Source organism: Spermophilus citellus (genome assembly GCF_964194105.1).
Source record: "Spermophilus citellus genome assembly, chromosome: 7".
Taxonomy (NCBI): Eukaryota; Metazoa; Chordata; class Mammalia; order Rodentia; family Sciuridae; genus Spermophilus; species Spermophilus citellus.
Window position 1 is genome coordinate 97,253,088 of NC_138188.1, and position 16,547 is coordinate 97,269,634.

The 16,547-nt window shown below is 39.8% G+C and overlaps 1 protein-coding gene across 2 annotated transcripts; it reads right to left on the bottom strand.

Moving 5' to 3' along the window:
- Positions 1-310: 310 nt before the first annotated feature.
- GCSAM (germinal center associated signaling and motility) lies at positions 311-11,894 on the bottom strand. Of its 2 annotated transcripts, none has more exons than XM_081302402.1 (6): positions 11,843-11,894; positions 9,024-9,092; positions 6,617-6,661; positions 5,593-5,639; positions 3,970-3,998; positions 311-3,162 (listed from the first exon to the last, which is right to left on the bottom strand). In XM_081302402.1, the coding sequence occupies exons 1-6, from the start codon at positions 11,869-11,871 to the stop codon at positions 2,842-2,844; spliced, it is 540 nt and encodes a 179-aa protein (XP_081158528.1). In that variant the 5' UTR covers positions 11,872-11,894; the 3' UTR covers positions 311-2,841. The 2 variants fall into 2 exon arrangements, with proteins under 2 accessions (XP_081158528.1, XP_081158529.1); XM_081302403.1 differs by lacking the exon at positions 11,843-11,894 and adding an exon at positions 11,426-11,734.
- Between the last annotated feature and the right edge of the window lie 4,653 nt (positions 11,895-16,547).

Consider the following 16,547-nt stretch of genomic DNA (forward strand, 5'->3'; position numbering starts at 1 on the left):
AGGAGTTCATCCTCAACCCAATGAGATTGTATACAAATGTGTGTGTGTGTGTGTGTGTGTATTTTCCACCAATAGAGTATACAGCTTTCATCAGAAATCTAGAAATCTCTGGAAAATAGGATCAGCATTACATACAGACGTAGTAGGGTTTTTTCAACATTCAATTTTATTAGAAAAATTGAGATATTCTAGTTACAATCCCTAGCTCTCCCCACCAAAATAAATTAATGGGGAGAAATATAAAGCTTAAAAAAATGGTTAAATATTTATTTAAAAATCTGTATTGTACCCTCCTGGTTCAACCCATAACCAACCCAGGCACAGGAACCAATGAGTCGAAGGACATGAAGTGTACTAAACTCATTCCTTAAATAATAAAAATAAGTTATTTTTATTATTTCTGATTGACAAATAACATTGCATACATCATTGTGGGTATTTCAAAACACGTCAAAGTGGTTCTCTAGCACATAATAATTTCCTTTTACAATCCTTCTAATTTCAGTATAAGAACAACTTTTTCTTCCTTTTTTCTTTTTGGCTAGGAATTTATACTTAATGTGGTCCTGATGGGAGGCAAATACTGTTTGGGACAGTATAAGACTCAAACACATATAGGTTACCATTTTGTACTAAGAATATATCAACCAACCAACTTCCATAGTGGTTTCATATCCATGTAAAAAATCCCAGCAAAAACCCATCAGTTTGTTGTTTTTGCCTTGCTGGAAAGTCCCTCTGTGGCCCTGGATCACCAGATGTATCAACATGCTCTTCTCCATACATCATAAAAGATTTCTGTTTCTCCTTACTTTTTGATATGATTTCTATTCGGGGTTTATGATAGAGGTTCTGCTTACTATATTAAATGTAAATCCTCCCAAGTGAGTGAAAAACCTGAGCATCTGGGTAACAGACTCAAGGTCACAGAAGAGGAAGAGAAAGAACCAGGATTTGAACCACTGGTTGTCTGTTTTGGGTCCATACTCTTCCCCCAGCCGCGTTACACCTTGCACAGTGTTCTCTGCTACCATGAACACCTCCTTTCAAACCTGAGTGAACTCCAGCCAGAGATCCAAGTTAGGGTTACCTGGGAAAGAATTTTGCTAAAAGTAGGAGACTAGCAGAAGCGAAGATGTCAGGATGTGATTGACTCTTAGCTGCAGACCATCAGCTGGCTGAAAGCCCAGCAAGCCTGCATTGATCACCTAGCCTCAAGCCACTGGATTTCTCCTCATTGAGCACTTGCCATGTTTTAAATAGCAAAGTTGAGCTTCGGTTAGCTGTGAGAACAAAACAATAATGAAACATATAATGTATCTACTGTTTGTTTCAACAAACCATTTACTATTTTAACTTCTCTAAAATTAGGACAATGGCCATGAGTAAAACAAAACGGCAAGTGGAGGACACAGGTGTGAATATAGAAATAGCCTAATTTGCTAATTTTCTTGGTCTCACTCATCTCATTTGTGGTTTAATATTTTCATATCATTTATTGGTACTACTCTTATGAGTTATATCAATAACCAAACATATTCCTGTTAAGTTAATCTCAAATATGATCATGTAGGGCAGAGGTCTGCAATTTTTTTTAAACTATAAAGGGACAAAACATTAATATTTTTGACTTTTCAGGGTCTGTGGTCTATGTCACAACTACTCAACTCTCCTCCATGGTTGAGCAACTGCAGACAATGCAAAGAAATAAGTGTGGCTGTGTCTCAATAAAACATTATTTACAAAAATAGGTGGTGGGACAGATTCGGTTAGTGGGCCACAGTGTGATGAACTTGATTTAGGGATAGACATAATTCTACAAATACTAAAAAAAGGAGAAGAGAGACAATAAATAATCGAGGCCAAAGGAGACATGCTCATCAGAGAAGGGGTGGATGTGAGTTTTGTTTCCCATGTAGACTTCTTATTCCTATTTTACACATGACATGCTATTTAATAGAGATATTGACTATAAAGAAGAGGCTCTTCTGTAAGTATGTTGGAGGAGTACTGAGTCGGAAGCCAGGAAATCATGCTCTTAGCTAAAGTTGTGCCACTAACTTAATATACCAATGGGCAAATTAGTCTCTCTGAGTCCAAAAAAAGATGAGGGGATTAAAGGATCTCCAAAGGTCTTTCTGCAGTATCACTTTTTGAGACTGATTGTCTTATTAAGGTTTACGGGGTGGGGGTGCGGAGGACTGAGATGTAGCTCAGTGGTAGCTTGCTTGCCTAGTATGTAGTTTCAATCTCTAGCTCTCCCCACCAAAATAAATTAATGGGGAGAAATGTAAAGATTAAAAAAAACATGGTTAAAGATTTATAAAAACCTATACTGTACCCTCCTGGTTCAACCCATAACCAACCCAGGCACAGGAACCAATGAGTCGAAGGACATTGAATCAAGGACATTCCTCAGAGGATTATCTCAGGCTGTCATTGGGAGTAGGACTGAGTCACTGCAATGAGTGACTTCCCCCTCGGGTCACTTGATATAATGAGAAAACTTCCTTGTGCCTTCAGATAACAATCATGATGATATTTTGTAAGAATCCAAGAACATTTCGTGGTGAACAGAGCTGCAGGGGAACCACAAATCTCTTTCCACCACACAGTACTTCCAGTTCTTTTTAGAACCAAGGATGATCACTCCTTTCTCAAATAGTGCTGTTCAGGATGACTGGTTGACTCTCAGATGTTGAATGTTGAGCAGGATCTTAGAGGCCCTTGTCTTTAGCAAACTGTACACAGAAGGGCTTCCTGCCTAAGGCTTGCTTCAAGCAGAGACACCCACTTTCCACTTTTACCTGCTGGTGCTAAATTAACACTAGTCCAGCTTCTTCATTGTAAAAGGGAAAACTGTGTCTCAAAAGGGGAGGGAAGTACATGTGACTGTTTTAGGGAGGGAGAGGAGATTCTGCTCGGCATGAGAAGCTCATATTCATCTTCTGGGGAAGGGGGTTGCCTAGGAGTGGAGGGCACACGGAGAAGTGAATACTCAGTCTCTGTTCCACCCAAAGACTCTTTGGGTCTCTCAGCCTTGCAGGAAACATTCTCATAGTACGCCTCAGCAGAAGTCCCTGAAGGCCTTCTTCCCTGGTCCTTGTGATGATGGATAAGGACATAGCAGAGCTCCTCCATGTGGGTCTGATTAGCACGGTCCTGTGGCCAAAGGAGAGTCATCATCAAGATTTGGCCTCATGCTATTCCCTTCACACTTTAGTCTCCACACAGGCCTGATCCTGGGTAAAGTCTCTCTTCTACTACCATTTCCTTTCCATCTCTTGGCCATTTTTACTAAAAATGGCCTCCACTCCAACCTCTAGACAAGGTAGCCCGAGCATTCATATTGCCCAGTGTACACAGACTACCCACGTGTATTCTCTGTACCCCATGTTCCAGAATGACCCTTGAATACCTTGTATAATTCCCTAAGTCTTGGGCCCTGGGCAGTCCTTTCTCATAAAGGACAATGATCTGATTATATATTAATGTAATTGGGTTATGATATAATCACTTATTATAGAGATCATTGCATCTTAAAAAAGAGAAAGAATTCAAGGAAAGGCCTTACTTATGGTGGGGTTGCAGAAGATAAAAGCAAAGGGAGCCAAGTAGAGGGAGAGAGCATGCATTTTGGAGTGATCTTTGGTTCCTGGCTCTTCCATCTTTCAGCTGTCTAACCTTGGGAAGTATCACTTAATCTGTTTCCTCATATGTTAAAAGATGGAGAAACAATGGTACCATTTTATGAGGTTGTTGGACAGCTACATGAGATGATGCCTCTAAAGCACTCAGTACATTGCTTGTCATAAATCAAATGCTCAGTAAATATTAGTTCCTTAAACTAAATTGTGCAACAGAGGGGCTGCTACTTCTGCCACCAGGCCCTGCATATGGCCCTGGGTTCACATTCCTGGCATCTAAAAAGTTCTTCTTCCATGTTAGGGTCAGAAGAGGTCTTATTACCTGGATAGGAGTAGGTGTCATTCCTTCATCTAGAGAAAGAAAATAAAACTCAATGAACTTCACATCTCAAGGTGATTTAAGAGGAGTGAAAACTGGAATATCAGCAACCAGAGAACCAAGGGGCAGCTGAGGTGCCCTTATTGGGCTCTTATGATCTGCAGAAGATCCCTGGGGAATCACAGCGCTATCTGAACAAGAAACAGCCCAAGCTTGCTCAAGCTGAGAGATCAAGTGGAAGGAGACACACTTGGTGAAATGGGAAATCACACTCCCCTTGCTTTCCTCCCTCTGTTCTCCTTACTTAATAAAATCCTTCGCATACCTACTCTGTTAGAAGGAACATGGGGGACAAGCATCAGAAACAGTCCTGTCCTCTAGAGGCTCACAGGCTAGCCTAGGAGGTACACAGACTGGGAGAGACCCAGAATGCAATGAGGAGGGGATTGCTTGTCCTTCGGGCAGCAGGAGATGGTGCTTCTGTGGTGGCTGTGGTCAAGGAAAGTCTTACAGAAGGGAAACTCTTAAGGGGAGCATTCCCATTCCTGAAGCTGCAGGGGATGGGGACACAAGTAAGACTGTTTTTCAAAAGCCAGTTGTTTGTCACGGACTGGCTCTAACCACTCAGAAAAAAGGCAAATGAACACATCTGCCACACTCCCCAACCCCCACTCCCCAAAATGGCAAAAGAGCCAGCTTGTAAATAGACAGGTGCCCTCCACGCAGCCTGCACAGGAGGCAGGTGTGGCATGCAGCTTGCCATGCGGTGCACAGATTTACATTCCTCAGGGCCTCACATCCCCATGTGCTTCTACAGCTATCCAGAACCCCCCGATGATCATTAAAGAACAGGGTCTGTGACTGTAAGCATCAGGGGTCTTATTTATATCATATTTTACTCTGATGAAGATTAGAATTTCTTGGGACCCACCATTCCTGGGGTAAAATGGCTGGGCTGGGAGGGTAAGCTTATTCACTTAAGCACCTTGCAAAGCTGGATTTAAGGATTTGGTGTGTGAATAAACTACATTCCCCTCTGCCCAGGAAAGCAAAGGCATCTTAAATGTAATGCTATTCACTGCCTGTTCCTTCCCAAATTCGTGTCTTTAACTTCACTGATCTGTCCCTGGAGACCAGTGCACCAGCCACCTGAGTGGGCTTTTGGCAGCTGCTCTTGTCTTTCCCTGCCAAAACTGTTATCCACACACAAAGAGGATGATTGCTGTTATGCAGATCCCATCATTCCTGCCCCTTTGCTTCTTGTGTAGCTGCTGATTCTCCTGTGCTCTCATGACAAGGATCTAAATCTTTAACTGCCCATCCCTGTGCTTTTTCGCAGTTCCTTATAAATGTCTTCTGTCTCCACCTTTTACATTTATTGTCTGCAGTTCATTCCTTCAGCCTCCAGACCACAGACACTAAGGACTTATGGAGATGAATAAGCCGATCTTCTCTTCAGTGAGCTCACAATCCAGTAGGGACAAAAGACAGATGACTGGATACGTTGTGGTAACATATATGGATATTATCCTAGAAATATGCCCACAGGGCCTTTAATGAATAGAGAAGGGACAGTTTGGAAACATGCCTATCAAAATTGAAAATGATGGGAAGGCAATGACTTACTTTTCTTTGGGGAATCTTGCCTTGCTTTAAAAACACATAATTTTTTCCTGCAAAAACAAAAAAGAGAAAAGTAAATTGGTTTTTTTGATATTCAGAAGCTCTCCAAAGAAATTACAATAACCTTTGCAATTTAATTCTAAATCTTTAAGTTGTTAAATTTATATGACTTTTATGATGACTTTTCAGCTTATAGGAATCAGAGGATAAGAAAGAGAAAATGAAAGATGAGACCAGATAGACATATATCTCCCTGCTCCCTTTTTCTCTTTGTCCCCTATCTTCCCTTTTCTAAACCTGATATGGAATTTACGTATAGGGGAACTATGGTTGTTTGGAGGTTTATTTGTTTATTTCTAATACAATAATAGTTTATTTTATATCATGTGAGTGGGGGAGCCAGGATAATTGCCATTCCCAGTCCTAATCTATGATCTCCTAAACATTTTTCATTAGAACACACTGTAGAGAAGGTCTCCTGGAAAAATGGAATATAAATGTAGTGGACATCCATTACCATCTCCAGAGACAAGGATGCATTGCTCTGAGGAGGATCACCATATTGCCTCATTTGCTCAGTGGTTAATGTCATTACCAATCACTTAGGAGTTATTAACTATGTTTAGCATATTCATCATTTCCAAAGGTGTCCCAGTTTGGATAGTAAATTATATTAGTATACTGTCTGTAAATGATCTGTGCAAGGAATAGAAAGGTGTGCTTCTACACATGGAGACCCTGGAATTTTCAGTGTGAAAAAAAGTCTTCATATTAGTAGCCAGTTTCACTCTCGCTTCTGAGGCTTGCCAGTTTGAGGAGAGTGTACCACTCATGAGACAACTGTTCCTCTTTCTCACCCGATTCTGAGGGTTGCTTCCCAGATCGACTCTAAGTGACTGTGGTCTGGGATTGGTGCCAGGATTGCACTGTGGCCACGGACAGCCCAGAGTTCACAGGTAACTTAGAGCAAACACCACACTGAAACCACACGTAGGGAAATCACTCATAAGAGTGATTCTCCACTTACCACGGGAGGCAGAAACACTCTTCTGTGTCGTGGCAATCCCAGCATCTGAAATACCCAAGGGAAACTCACAGTCACAAGACTGGTTTATGCAGCTTTGTTAAGGTGGCTGCCTACCCTTCACCATTTCTGTAGAAAACCCTTTGTTTCCCCAGGCATGCCTTCACCTTAGGTGACTTGGACACATCCCTCTGAAGATGAAGATGACATCATTGGTTCCAAATCAGGGGAAAGAACATTTACTGTATTCCCAGCAAAGGGAAAAGTTTTCTCACACCCCATACTAGAGATTTGCTTTGTTTCTTTGTGATGAGGAACACAGGATTATCTTCAGGAAATCAAGATACAGGCATGTGGACATCTTTAAAGGTCATTTCATTCCAGTGTGGGTTTGGCATATCTACACATAATTTCAGGGCACTCTGAATTTCTCCTTTTCATACTACATTTTAATGGTCTGCTCACCTGTCTATATTCTTTACTAGAATGTGAGCTTCACAAGATTGGTGAGTCATATTTGCTTCATTTATCATGGTACATGTCACCAGCATGTGCCACATCTGACATAGAATAAATGTTTTCAGTAGATACTTGATAAGAATATGAATAAGAAATGAGTAGCCAAGAACAAAGTAACACTAGCTGGCACCTAAGATCATCTACCACCTGAATCCAATGGCATAGCTAGATAGCCAGACATGTCATTGACAGTAGATAAAATAAAAATCCCCTCTGCACACAGATATTGGATTAAAATCTAAATATCATTCTGTGCATCTTTCTGAATTTGAGACATGGTCAACTCCCCCCCCCACACCCCATGGTTGGATGTGAAAGCCTTCTATAAATTATTACATTAGTTAAGAATATTTGGAAAACACTGTCCAAAAAAGGTCTCTCTGATGACCTTTCCCAGGGAATTTTGTCAGAGGGGACGGTGGAGGAGTGGCCAGCTGCACTGTAACAGTGGCTGTGGCCACCATGTTGGCTGAGGGTAGTGACAGCCTCCAGGGGCTGTGTGTCATCAGATCCTTTGAGGCTGAAGGGCACAGCCTCCAGCTCTTCCTCTTCTTTGGCTGCCTTTGGTTCCCTTTAAGCCATTTGTTTCCATCTCCTTCTTCTGTAACTAAAAGGCATCATAAGGAAACTACTGAGTCAAACCAATGCTAAGAAAAAAGTTCACAAAAGGGATATGAGAGTGAGATAAAAGGAGATGGTATATTTCAAACTACTGGATCTATATATCTGAACTCCTTGAACCACAGTTTTTTAATTTTAAAATGAGGATATATATATATATATATTGCTTAGCTAATGGGTTTGTAAGGATCAGATAAAGTTGAGTATAGGAAAAAGCTACTTGTAAGTTCTTTCTTCTATTAAGCCTTTTCTGAAACGTATTCTTGCATTTCAATGTGAATGTTTTTGGATTAGGATGAGATCCAATAATTTCCATGTCTCAAATCAAATTTCTATAACCTCCCCTACAAGTCAGCGATTGTAGGTTCCTGTTTTTCTACAGAGACTTCCCTTGCTCCCAGGTCTATCCAATCTCTCCCTTGTTTTAATGGTCCTGGCCCTTCTTATTTATTTCATCATTTGAATTATATGCTTTAGCATATTTGAACTATATGCCCAGTGATGCCTGCCCCAAAATATATGATTCTCAGCTTGCACTAAAGAATGTGGTCTGTTGGCCAATCACTGGGTCGGCAGCCCCCACACAGCCCTGGCCCAGCAGTTGATTTTTAGTTCCACTCTTTCAAAAGATCCTTCTGAAACCATGAGAAAAGTGCAAATAATTCCATAGGAAACAGGACAACAGATTTTACCATACTTTGGGATTCTTGGACATTAGGACGCAAATTCCACATTGTGGTGATTCTTTTCCTGTAGGAGATTCTTTAAAGTTGGGCACTCCGAAGGTTAGGAAGAATTGATGAGGCTCTGTTTAACAGCATCAGGGTAAACTCAAGGACTTCTTCATAAACCTTCCAAGAATTGTCATGGTGTGGGGAATGGGATGACTTCAGAAACAGATAAAGTTTCAAATGGAAGGTCCAGATGGAACTTGGGCACAAAGGATTTGAGACAGGCAAACAAAGACACAATAGGATATAGGACCCCTTATTTTATAACAGGGTAGGAGAGAGTCTGACACTGTCTTATTGACTGTTGCTCACAGTTACTTCAGACTCCTAGCAAAGCAGCACAAGTCCCATCCAAAGTTTCCCCATTGTCTATTATCCTGTCTTCACATTAAGTACACTTATGCTGACGCAGGGTGTGTGTGTGTGTGTGTGTGTGTGTGTGTGATGGGTACTTGAGGGCTAGGACCTGTCAGGCTACCTTTTTCTTGAGCAGAAGCTGGGAGGAGTCTGGTACAGAGTTAGGTACAGGGTTCTCTCACCTGGATGTTCTCTGCTTGGTGTTTTGGAGTCTGAGTTTCCAAGGCATCTCTTGAGTGTCCCGCTGCCACCTAAAACTCAATGTATCAGAAATGAGCTCAGCAATTCCTCTCCAGGATTTTCACTCTTTCTGTTTTCCCCACTTTGCTCACTTGTGCTGTTTGTGTAATCCTGGAATCGCTTCAGCTTTCCCGGCCCTTCTTGCAGTTGTTAACACTCCCTCCTAATGACACGCCACAGCTGTCTCTGACCTGATATTCTTTCCATTGCCACAGAAAAGCCCCTAGACATGCACCTCTGGTCCTAAATCATTTGTTCCCAAATGTCCAGGAACCCTCATCACATTCCCTAAAGTGTCAATGTACAGAGAGAGGCCTGGGCTCCTCAGCTGTCCTTAACTGGTGGGGTTCCAGGGGCTGCACACAAGCAGTGGGTTCCTGTAAATCACCATCTTTCACAGAAAGCAAGGAGGCAGACAGAGAACCAGGCTAAAAGGAGAGGAAAAGAATTAAATAAAGACAATGAATAGGTTCATTGTTTGGGTTGTATATCTGCAAATCCCGTTTTCATTTGCTGGAAGTTGAGAGTATGAAGAAAAAGAAACTAACAAACACTGCTTACTTTGTGCCAGTCATTTTATGCGCCATATTTCACTTAATCCCAGAATATAACCACCATGAAGTTCATATTATCATACTATTACTTACCAATCGATGAAGAAAGTGAGGCTGAAATAGGCAATTTGTTTAAGGATCCACAACCAGTAACGGAGAGAGTCTGGGTTGCCCTGGGGCAGATTCTTCCTTCAGAAACCCTGAGCTCTTCTCCTGAAAGCATAGGCGCCCTTCTATCCTATGGGGGAGTTTTCCCAGTTTTTGTAACAAATTTGATCAGGAAAGACATGGTAAGGGGCGTGCTGACAGGGTGGGAACTGGGTGATGGGGTAAAGTAAAAAACTTAGTTCCCAGTCAATACAAGACTTTTGAATATGTCAAGAAAAACATTTTAAATCAGCATGAAAATGAGGATCCTAGGCCAACTGATCAACCATTTGAAAAAACATTATATCTGAAAGCATATGTTGAATATATAGGGCTAAACATAAAACAAAACCACACAAATCATGTATGTGTGGATTGGTCTTATCTTAGAAGGGGGAAAGAATTAAAGCACAAATGCAAGAAACCTAAATACTTTCTACATTTAATTCAATTATCTTTAAAATATAACAAACATACAACCATAAAAATTAGCATGGCCCAAGACACACAAACTGGAAAAATATATATTTAAGTATATATATATATATATATATATATATATATATATATATATATATATATACATATACACACATACATACATACATACATACATATATATTTTCAATATTTATGTAAGGACTAATTTCTTTAAAGTACAAATGACTTTTACCATCAATAACACAAAAGAAACCAAAATCCAAAACAAAAATGGGGAAAAGACATTACTGGCTCTTTACATATAAAGAAACCAAATGACTTCTAGAACTTAAAATAAATATAATGCATCTAATGTTATAACCATGATTAGAAGTTTGTCTCAAGAATTTTTTAGAATGTTTACATGTTAATGTCATAATCCACCACCCTCACACTGAAGTCCTGCAAAATTACCTTTGTGACATCAATCTCTACTTTCTTGTTCACAACATATCTATATTTTGTTTCTATTTTCAAGACAGTTTTTTCTTTGTTTTCAGCCATTCATCTAATGCTTATGGAGTGCCTGTTATGATCCAGGAACAATGCTAGGACCCACGAATTTAAGAAACAGTGAATAAACAATGAAAAATAATCCCTACATTCAAAGATCTCACATCCACATTTAAAAACAGTGATGTATACTCTTTCAGAAGACCGTTAGAGCAGAAGACTGACAAAGGGCTCTGAATATCCAGGGAGGAGGAGTCTCAGACAATACTGATCCTCAAGAAGGAACATGAGACGTTCCATATGATTTCCAAGCTTTCTTTTGGTAAGTGGTATTTTGGGATACACCCTTTTTCTGTACTCCACTTTCCAGTGGCATGATCTGAGATCCTGGACACCAAAAAATCCCATAAACAATACCATTCTGCAAGCTCCCTCTCCCTAGACCACGTCACTTTATGCCCTAAAGATCCCCTTAGTTTGGGTGGTACTTATTTTTACAACATTTGCTTTGATGCGAATGAAGACTGGTTAAAAAAAATTTTACTTCTGATTACTGAATCATTTTATGTGTCAGACATTAAGTTAGCATTATGCACACGAGAGGCTTCCATGGTAGGTATCGTATAATTTTTTTTCCATTTAAAATGAGGAAACTGAGGTCTAGAAAAGTTAAACCAAACACTCTACCTATGTACATGACCTCTGCTTACCTGTTTTAAATCCAGGAAGTCTGCAGTACATGAGGCTTCATGGTGGCAGGAAACTTGCTAATTGTTTTGAACTTAAAATAGTGACAGAAAGAGTAGGTGTCTTGGAGCTCCTTGTAGAGCATTGTGCTCAAGGGAGCATTCCCTCTCCCCAGGACCTCAGAAAACTGCTCCTTTCTTAGGTGGTGGCCTAGCACAGAGGCCTCTCTGGATGAAGTTGTTCCGCATTTCACAGCAGTTGCTCACTAGGATTCTGGGCCAAGTTGTATTTAAGGAACTTGGTGGGGTGTCTGACACATAGGAGGAACTGAATTCTTGTCAGATTCCTTATTCAATTCCCTTCACCCCCAAGAACAGCCCTCTTTTTCTCATGTTGCCCTCACCCTCTCCCCTGCTCCCTTGTAGGGAGTCTGGACTCACCTGTTTTCCCTCTGTAGATGATTCCCCATCCTCTCAGTCTTCTCAGCACCTTCTCAGCTAACCGTCCCTTTACCACTTCCTTCTCACCCCTTGCACTCTGACAGGGCAACTCCTGACTTAGAGAATGGGCTGCATGGCTCTGGCCACCTGTGCAGAGCAGAAAAGAGAAGGGTATCTGTCTAGGGGAGGAAGAGTCCGGGGGAGGAGCGTTAGAGGCACACACGCAGAACGTGCTGAAATGTCAAAGCCTTTGTGCACTGGATTATTAGCCAAAACCAGAATCTGCTGGTCAGTGCAAGCTCTGAGAACCTGGGGAACCCCCGGTCTGCAATTACAAGTGGGTTGTGAGGTTTTTTCCATTTCAGATACCTATTTAATCATGTTGTCTTAGAAAAGTCGCGGGGGGCGGGGAATTTTGTTTTAAAAGAGAAAAGGTTAAACCAAAGGGTTAAACCACAGGCTAGTAGAAAATATATAAAGGATTTTCAGAACTCATTCATGAGAAAACAAACGTCCAGTAACAAAAATGGCAAACTATTTGAACAGACTCTTCACCAAAGACACTGTATGGATAGCAAATAAATGCCTGAAAAGATGCTCACCATCACAGTCATTAGGATGATGGAGCTCAAAACCAAAAGCAATACCTTTGCACACTCTTTAGAAGGGCTAATGTTGAAAAATGAAAACAGAACCTGACAATACTGAGTGCCGACAAGGGATGGAGTACAAGTGAGAGTGTTACACATTGCTCTTGGTAATCTGAAATGGTACAGCCTCTTTGTAAACCAAATGGCAGTTACGTGTAAAGTTAGACTTCCCATGCAACCCAGCAATCCTGCTTATCTGAGACTCACAAAATCTCCCTCATCAGTAAATTAGACGAAATAGCAAAGAAAGTAAATTCTTAACAAAGTTTTTGCTACCCAAGTGAAACCTACATCCTCTAAGAACCTGTATGTAAAGTTGTATATCTGCTCCCCCCCCAAATTGGAAATAGCCCAAATAATCTTCGACTGGTGAATGGCTGAACAAACTATGGAGTGGAATACCAATTGGTGCAACAACTTGATGAATCTCAAATGCATTATTTTAAAAAAAACAGACATAAAACTGACATTTTGTGACATTCAGGACAAGACAAAACCAAAGTCTGCCACAAGCAAGGGATAGGAGAGAAAGTGATTTTCAAAGGTACTGAGGGAATTTCTGCTCTTTTCTTTATCCTGATAGTAGGGGTGGTGGTATGTCTCTTTGCATTCCTTGTCACAGAACTGTAGATTATAAAGGATATATTAGTTTTATATATATCTCAAGAGGAAGAAAAGAGATTTAAAAAGAAAGAAATTTGGGGATAGAAATCATGGATTTATTTTGCATTATTCTTTTATTTTTTATTTGTTCTTTTTTAGATCTATATGACAGTAGAGTGTATTTTGACATATTATACATGCATGTAGTATAACTTATTCTAATTAGGATCCATTCTTGTGGTGTATATGTTGTGGAGTTACACTGATCATGTATTCATACATGAACATAGGAAAGTTGTGTCTGATTCATTATACTGTCTTTCCTATTCCATGCCCGCTCCCTGCTCTTCATTCCCCTTTGTCTAATTCAATGAACTTCTATCCTCTTCTGCCTTGTGGGTTATCATCAGAGAGAACACTCAGCCTTTGGATTTTGATGATTAGCTTATTTCACTTAGCACGATAGTCTCCAGTTCCATCCATTTATGAGCAAATGCTATAATTTCATTCTTCTTTAAAGATGAGTAATATTGCATTGTGTATATATACCATGTTTTCTTTATCCATTCATATGTTGAAGGGCACCTAGTTCAGTTCCATAGTTCAGCTATTGTAAATTGACCTACTGTAAACATTGACGTGACATAACACATAACATCACTGGTATGTGGAGTGGAATAACTGGGTCAAATGGTGGTTCCATTCAAAGTTTTCTGAGGAATCTCCATACTGCTTTCCATAGTGGTTGCACAAATTTGCAGTCCCACCAGCAATGTGTGAGTGTGATAGTCAAGCCAAAGTCACTCCATTTTGTTTAGTAACTCCATTTTATAAAACAACCATGCCAAGTAGAAGGGTCATGACCAAGGTAAGATGTTCTTTTCCTTTTGCTATAGAAACCTTTAAGAACACAGAAGTACCTAATGGAGCATTATTTCTGTAACTAGGGTAATGGGGCTATGTTTCTGTAACTGGGGTGACTGGGCTAATTGTGATTAGCTAAGCGTCCTGCTGCCTGACTGCACTCTCTCACTTCTGCAACTTGGCTTGCTTGCATTGGCTAGACCCCCAAACGTCCCTTTTGCGATTTTCAAACTTATAAGGAGCATCCTTGCAATTGTTCAGGGCTGATCAGGGAAACAGCTTTATGTTCTGGTCAGTCTCGACCAGTGTGCTTCAATAAAGGCTTGATTCAATTATACATGAGTGGTCTGGAAGTCAATTTATGAAACCCCAGGATGAAGCTTTAACTATAACATGAGTATACCTTTTTCCCCACATGTATTGTTCTTGGTATTTTTGCATTATTCTTGTATGTGACAGCTCTTTGTAGTGTGGTCACTCATTAGTTCATTCCTTCAACAATTATATATTGAATATTTACCATGTGCTGGGCACTGTGGATTCAATGGTGAGCAAAGCAGATGCCTGCCTGCCCTTATGGAGGAAATCAAAGAAAGGGGAAAATACTTTTTCATTTGATCTTGAATAATACAGAGTTATACGTATAGGCAGAAACCGGCAGGGGAGGGGCTTGGAAGAAACAATTTGAGAGAAACTAGGGAACTAATTGAGCAACATCAGATCCATCCAGAGCATTCTTACCCAGCTGCTCTCCAGACTGAGTCTAGCTCTGGGAGGAATTTCCATGTAAATGGATAGAGAGGCAGACAATTCCTACATAGGAGAACAAAGTATTCCAGAGGCAGGTCAGCCTGTGAAGAAAAGGAGGTAATGCCAATCCAGAAGGCTTGACACATGAAGGAAACTATATTATTATCTGCAATGTTTTAGTCTTATATGCATAAAGACAAATTTAAAATAAGTCTAATTTTCACTATTGAAAATAAGGGAAGAGATTTTCCTTTGTCTTAGAGTATTTACTTTACAAAACTTGTTTTTTTGCTCTGTCTTTGAAATGCATGTACTTTTATTTTTTTTAAGGCAAAATATGCAACCCAGCAATTTTTCTCTAATGACCTAGGGGGTTTCTCTTGGAAAAGTAACCATGGAGGAAGACAGTGACCCTATCTTCCAGTTTCCCTGGGAGGCCAGGAGCTTAACTTCAGTTGAAACCCAGCTCCAAATTGCAAATCTACCTTCAATTAAAGATAAATTAGAGGGCTGGGGATGTGGCTCGCCTGGCATGCGTGCGGCCCGGGTTCGATCCTCAGCACCACATACCAACAAAGATGTTGTGTCCGCCGAGAACTAAAAAATAAATATTAAAAATTCTCTCTCTCTCTCTCCTCTCTCACTCTCTCTTTAAAAAAAAAAAAAAAGATAAATGAGAACTATATTTTTCTTTTAAAGGTAATTAGTGAACACATTAACCAAAGAGTGGAGGATGAACCACATGGAACAAATGTCCTCTTATATGAAAACTAATCCTTTTTTGTTATGAAAATGTATGCAATAGATTGTTTGCCTGGCTATATAAAAGGGCAAGATTACTCTTTCAGGGTTTGTGATATGCATTGCATTTATTGCAATTTAATATCTATAAAAATTAAGGGTTTTCTTTCTCTTCTACTTCTGTGGAGAGGTTTAAAGGAGAGACAGGAGAATTTGGTTTAAATTATCTCTAATAGTCATTTTATTAAATTTTTTATTCATCCCTCAGATAATTAACTCTAGGAAAAATGTTATGGTAGAAAATTTTCTTATTTTGTGAACATCTGAAAATCACAAAATCCCTCTTCCTAGTAAATTAGATAGTTAAATAAAAAAATATATAACAAAGTTTACATTTAAAATTAGGGTGTTCATTGTATATAGGTTTAAGAAATCTAGGACTACCTTAATCTGTTTCTTCCATTCTTCACTTCTAAAGCCATTTCCTTCCCCAGGCTGGATAATTGCAATAAATATTAAAGGATATCGTCTAAGTTACCTAAATCATCTATGTGTAGAAAATTTGGGATAGCAACCATGGTCTACCATTTTGTGTGTGGACAAAATGGTGTGTGTGTGTGTGTGTGTGTGTGTGTGTGTGTGTGTGTGTAATAATACTGAGAGGTCTTCTTCCTAATCTAACTTTTACTTACTTTGTGCTGAAGAAGAGGAGCTGATTAGGAGTCCTGGTTGATGTCTGAAAACCACAGCTATTCATTGCTAATAGTCCTCATTAAAGAATGTTTTTAAAAAGGAAATAACTGTTTGTCCCAGTAATTCTGGTTGGGCTTTTGCATTTTGCTCCAATGACTGATCAAGAACAATGAGTAACCTAGAGGGTTATTTTGATTGGAAAGGCCATTGTCTGAAAGCAAAGTGGGAATTTGTTCAGTTCACTGAAACTCTCTTATAGATGTGACTGGAAGGAGGGTAGCACAGTACTTCCTTGTTAATGAGTGACCCTTGAGAAAAATGTTTCTTCTTTTACAAAGTTTCTCATTAAAAAAAAAAAAGTAACATAGAATATAAAAGATAAATAACTACAGGGGAAAAAAATA

What these genes read in the sequence shown, in the direction of transcription:
- GCSAM (XM_081302402.1), bottom strand. Translation starts at nt 11,871, where the DNA reads ATGGGGAATCATCTACAGAGGGAAAACAG. An exon ending in GCAAGATTCCCCAAAGAAAA is followed by an intron (nt 3,999 to 5,592) that starts GTAAGTCATTGC and finishes TTCTTTCTCTAG; the next exon opens with ATGAAGGAATGACACCTACT. An exon ending in TGACACCTACTCCTATCCAG is followed by an intron (nt 3,163 to 3,969) that starts GTAATAAGACCT and finishes CTTTGGCCACAG; the next exon opens with GACCGTGCTAATCAGACCCA.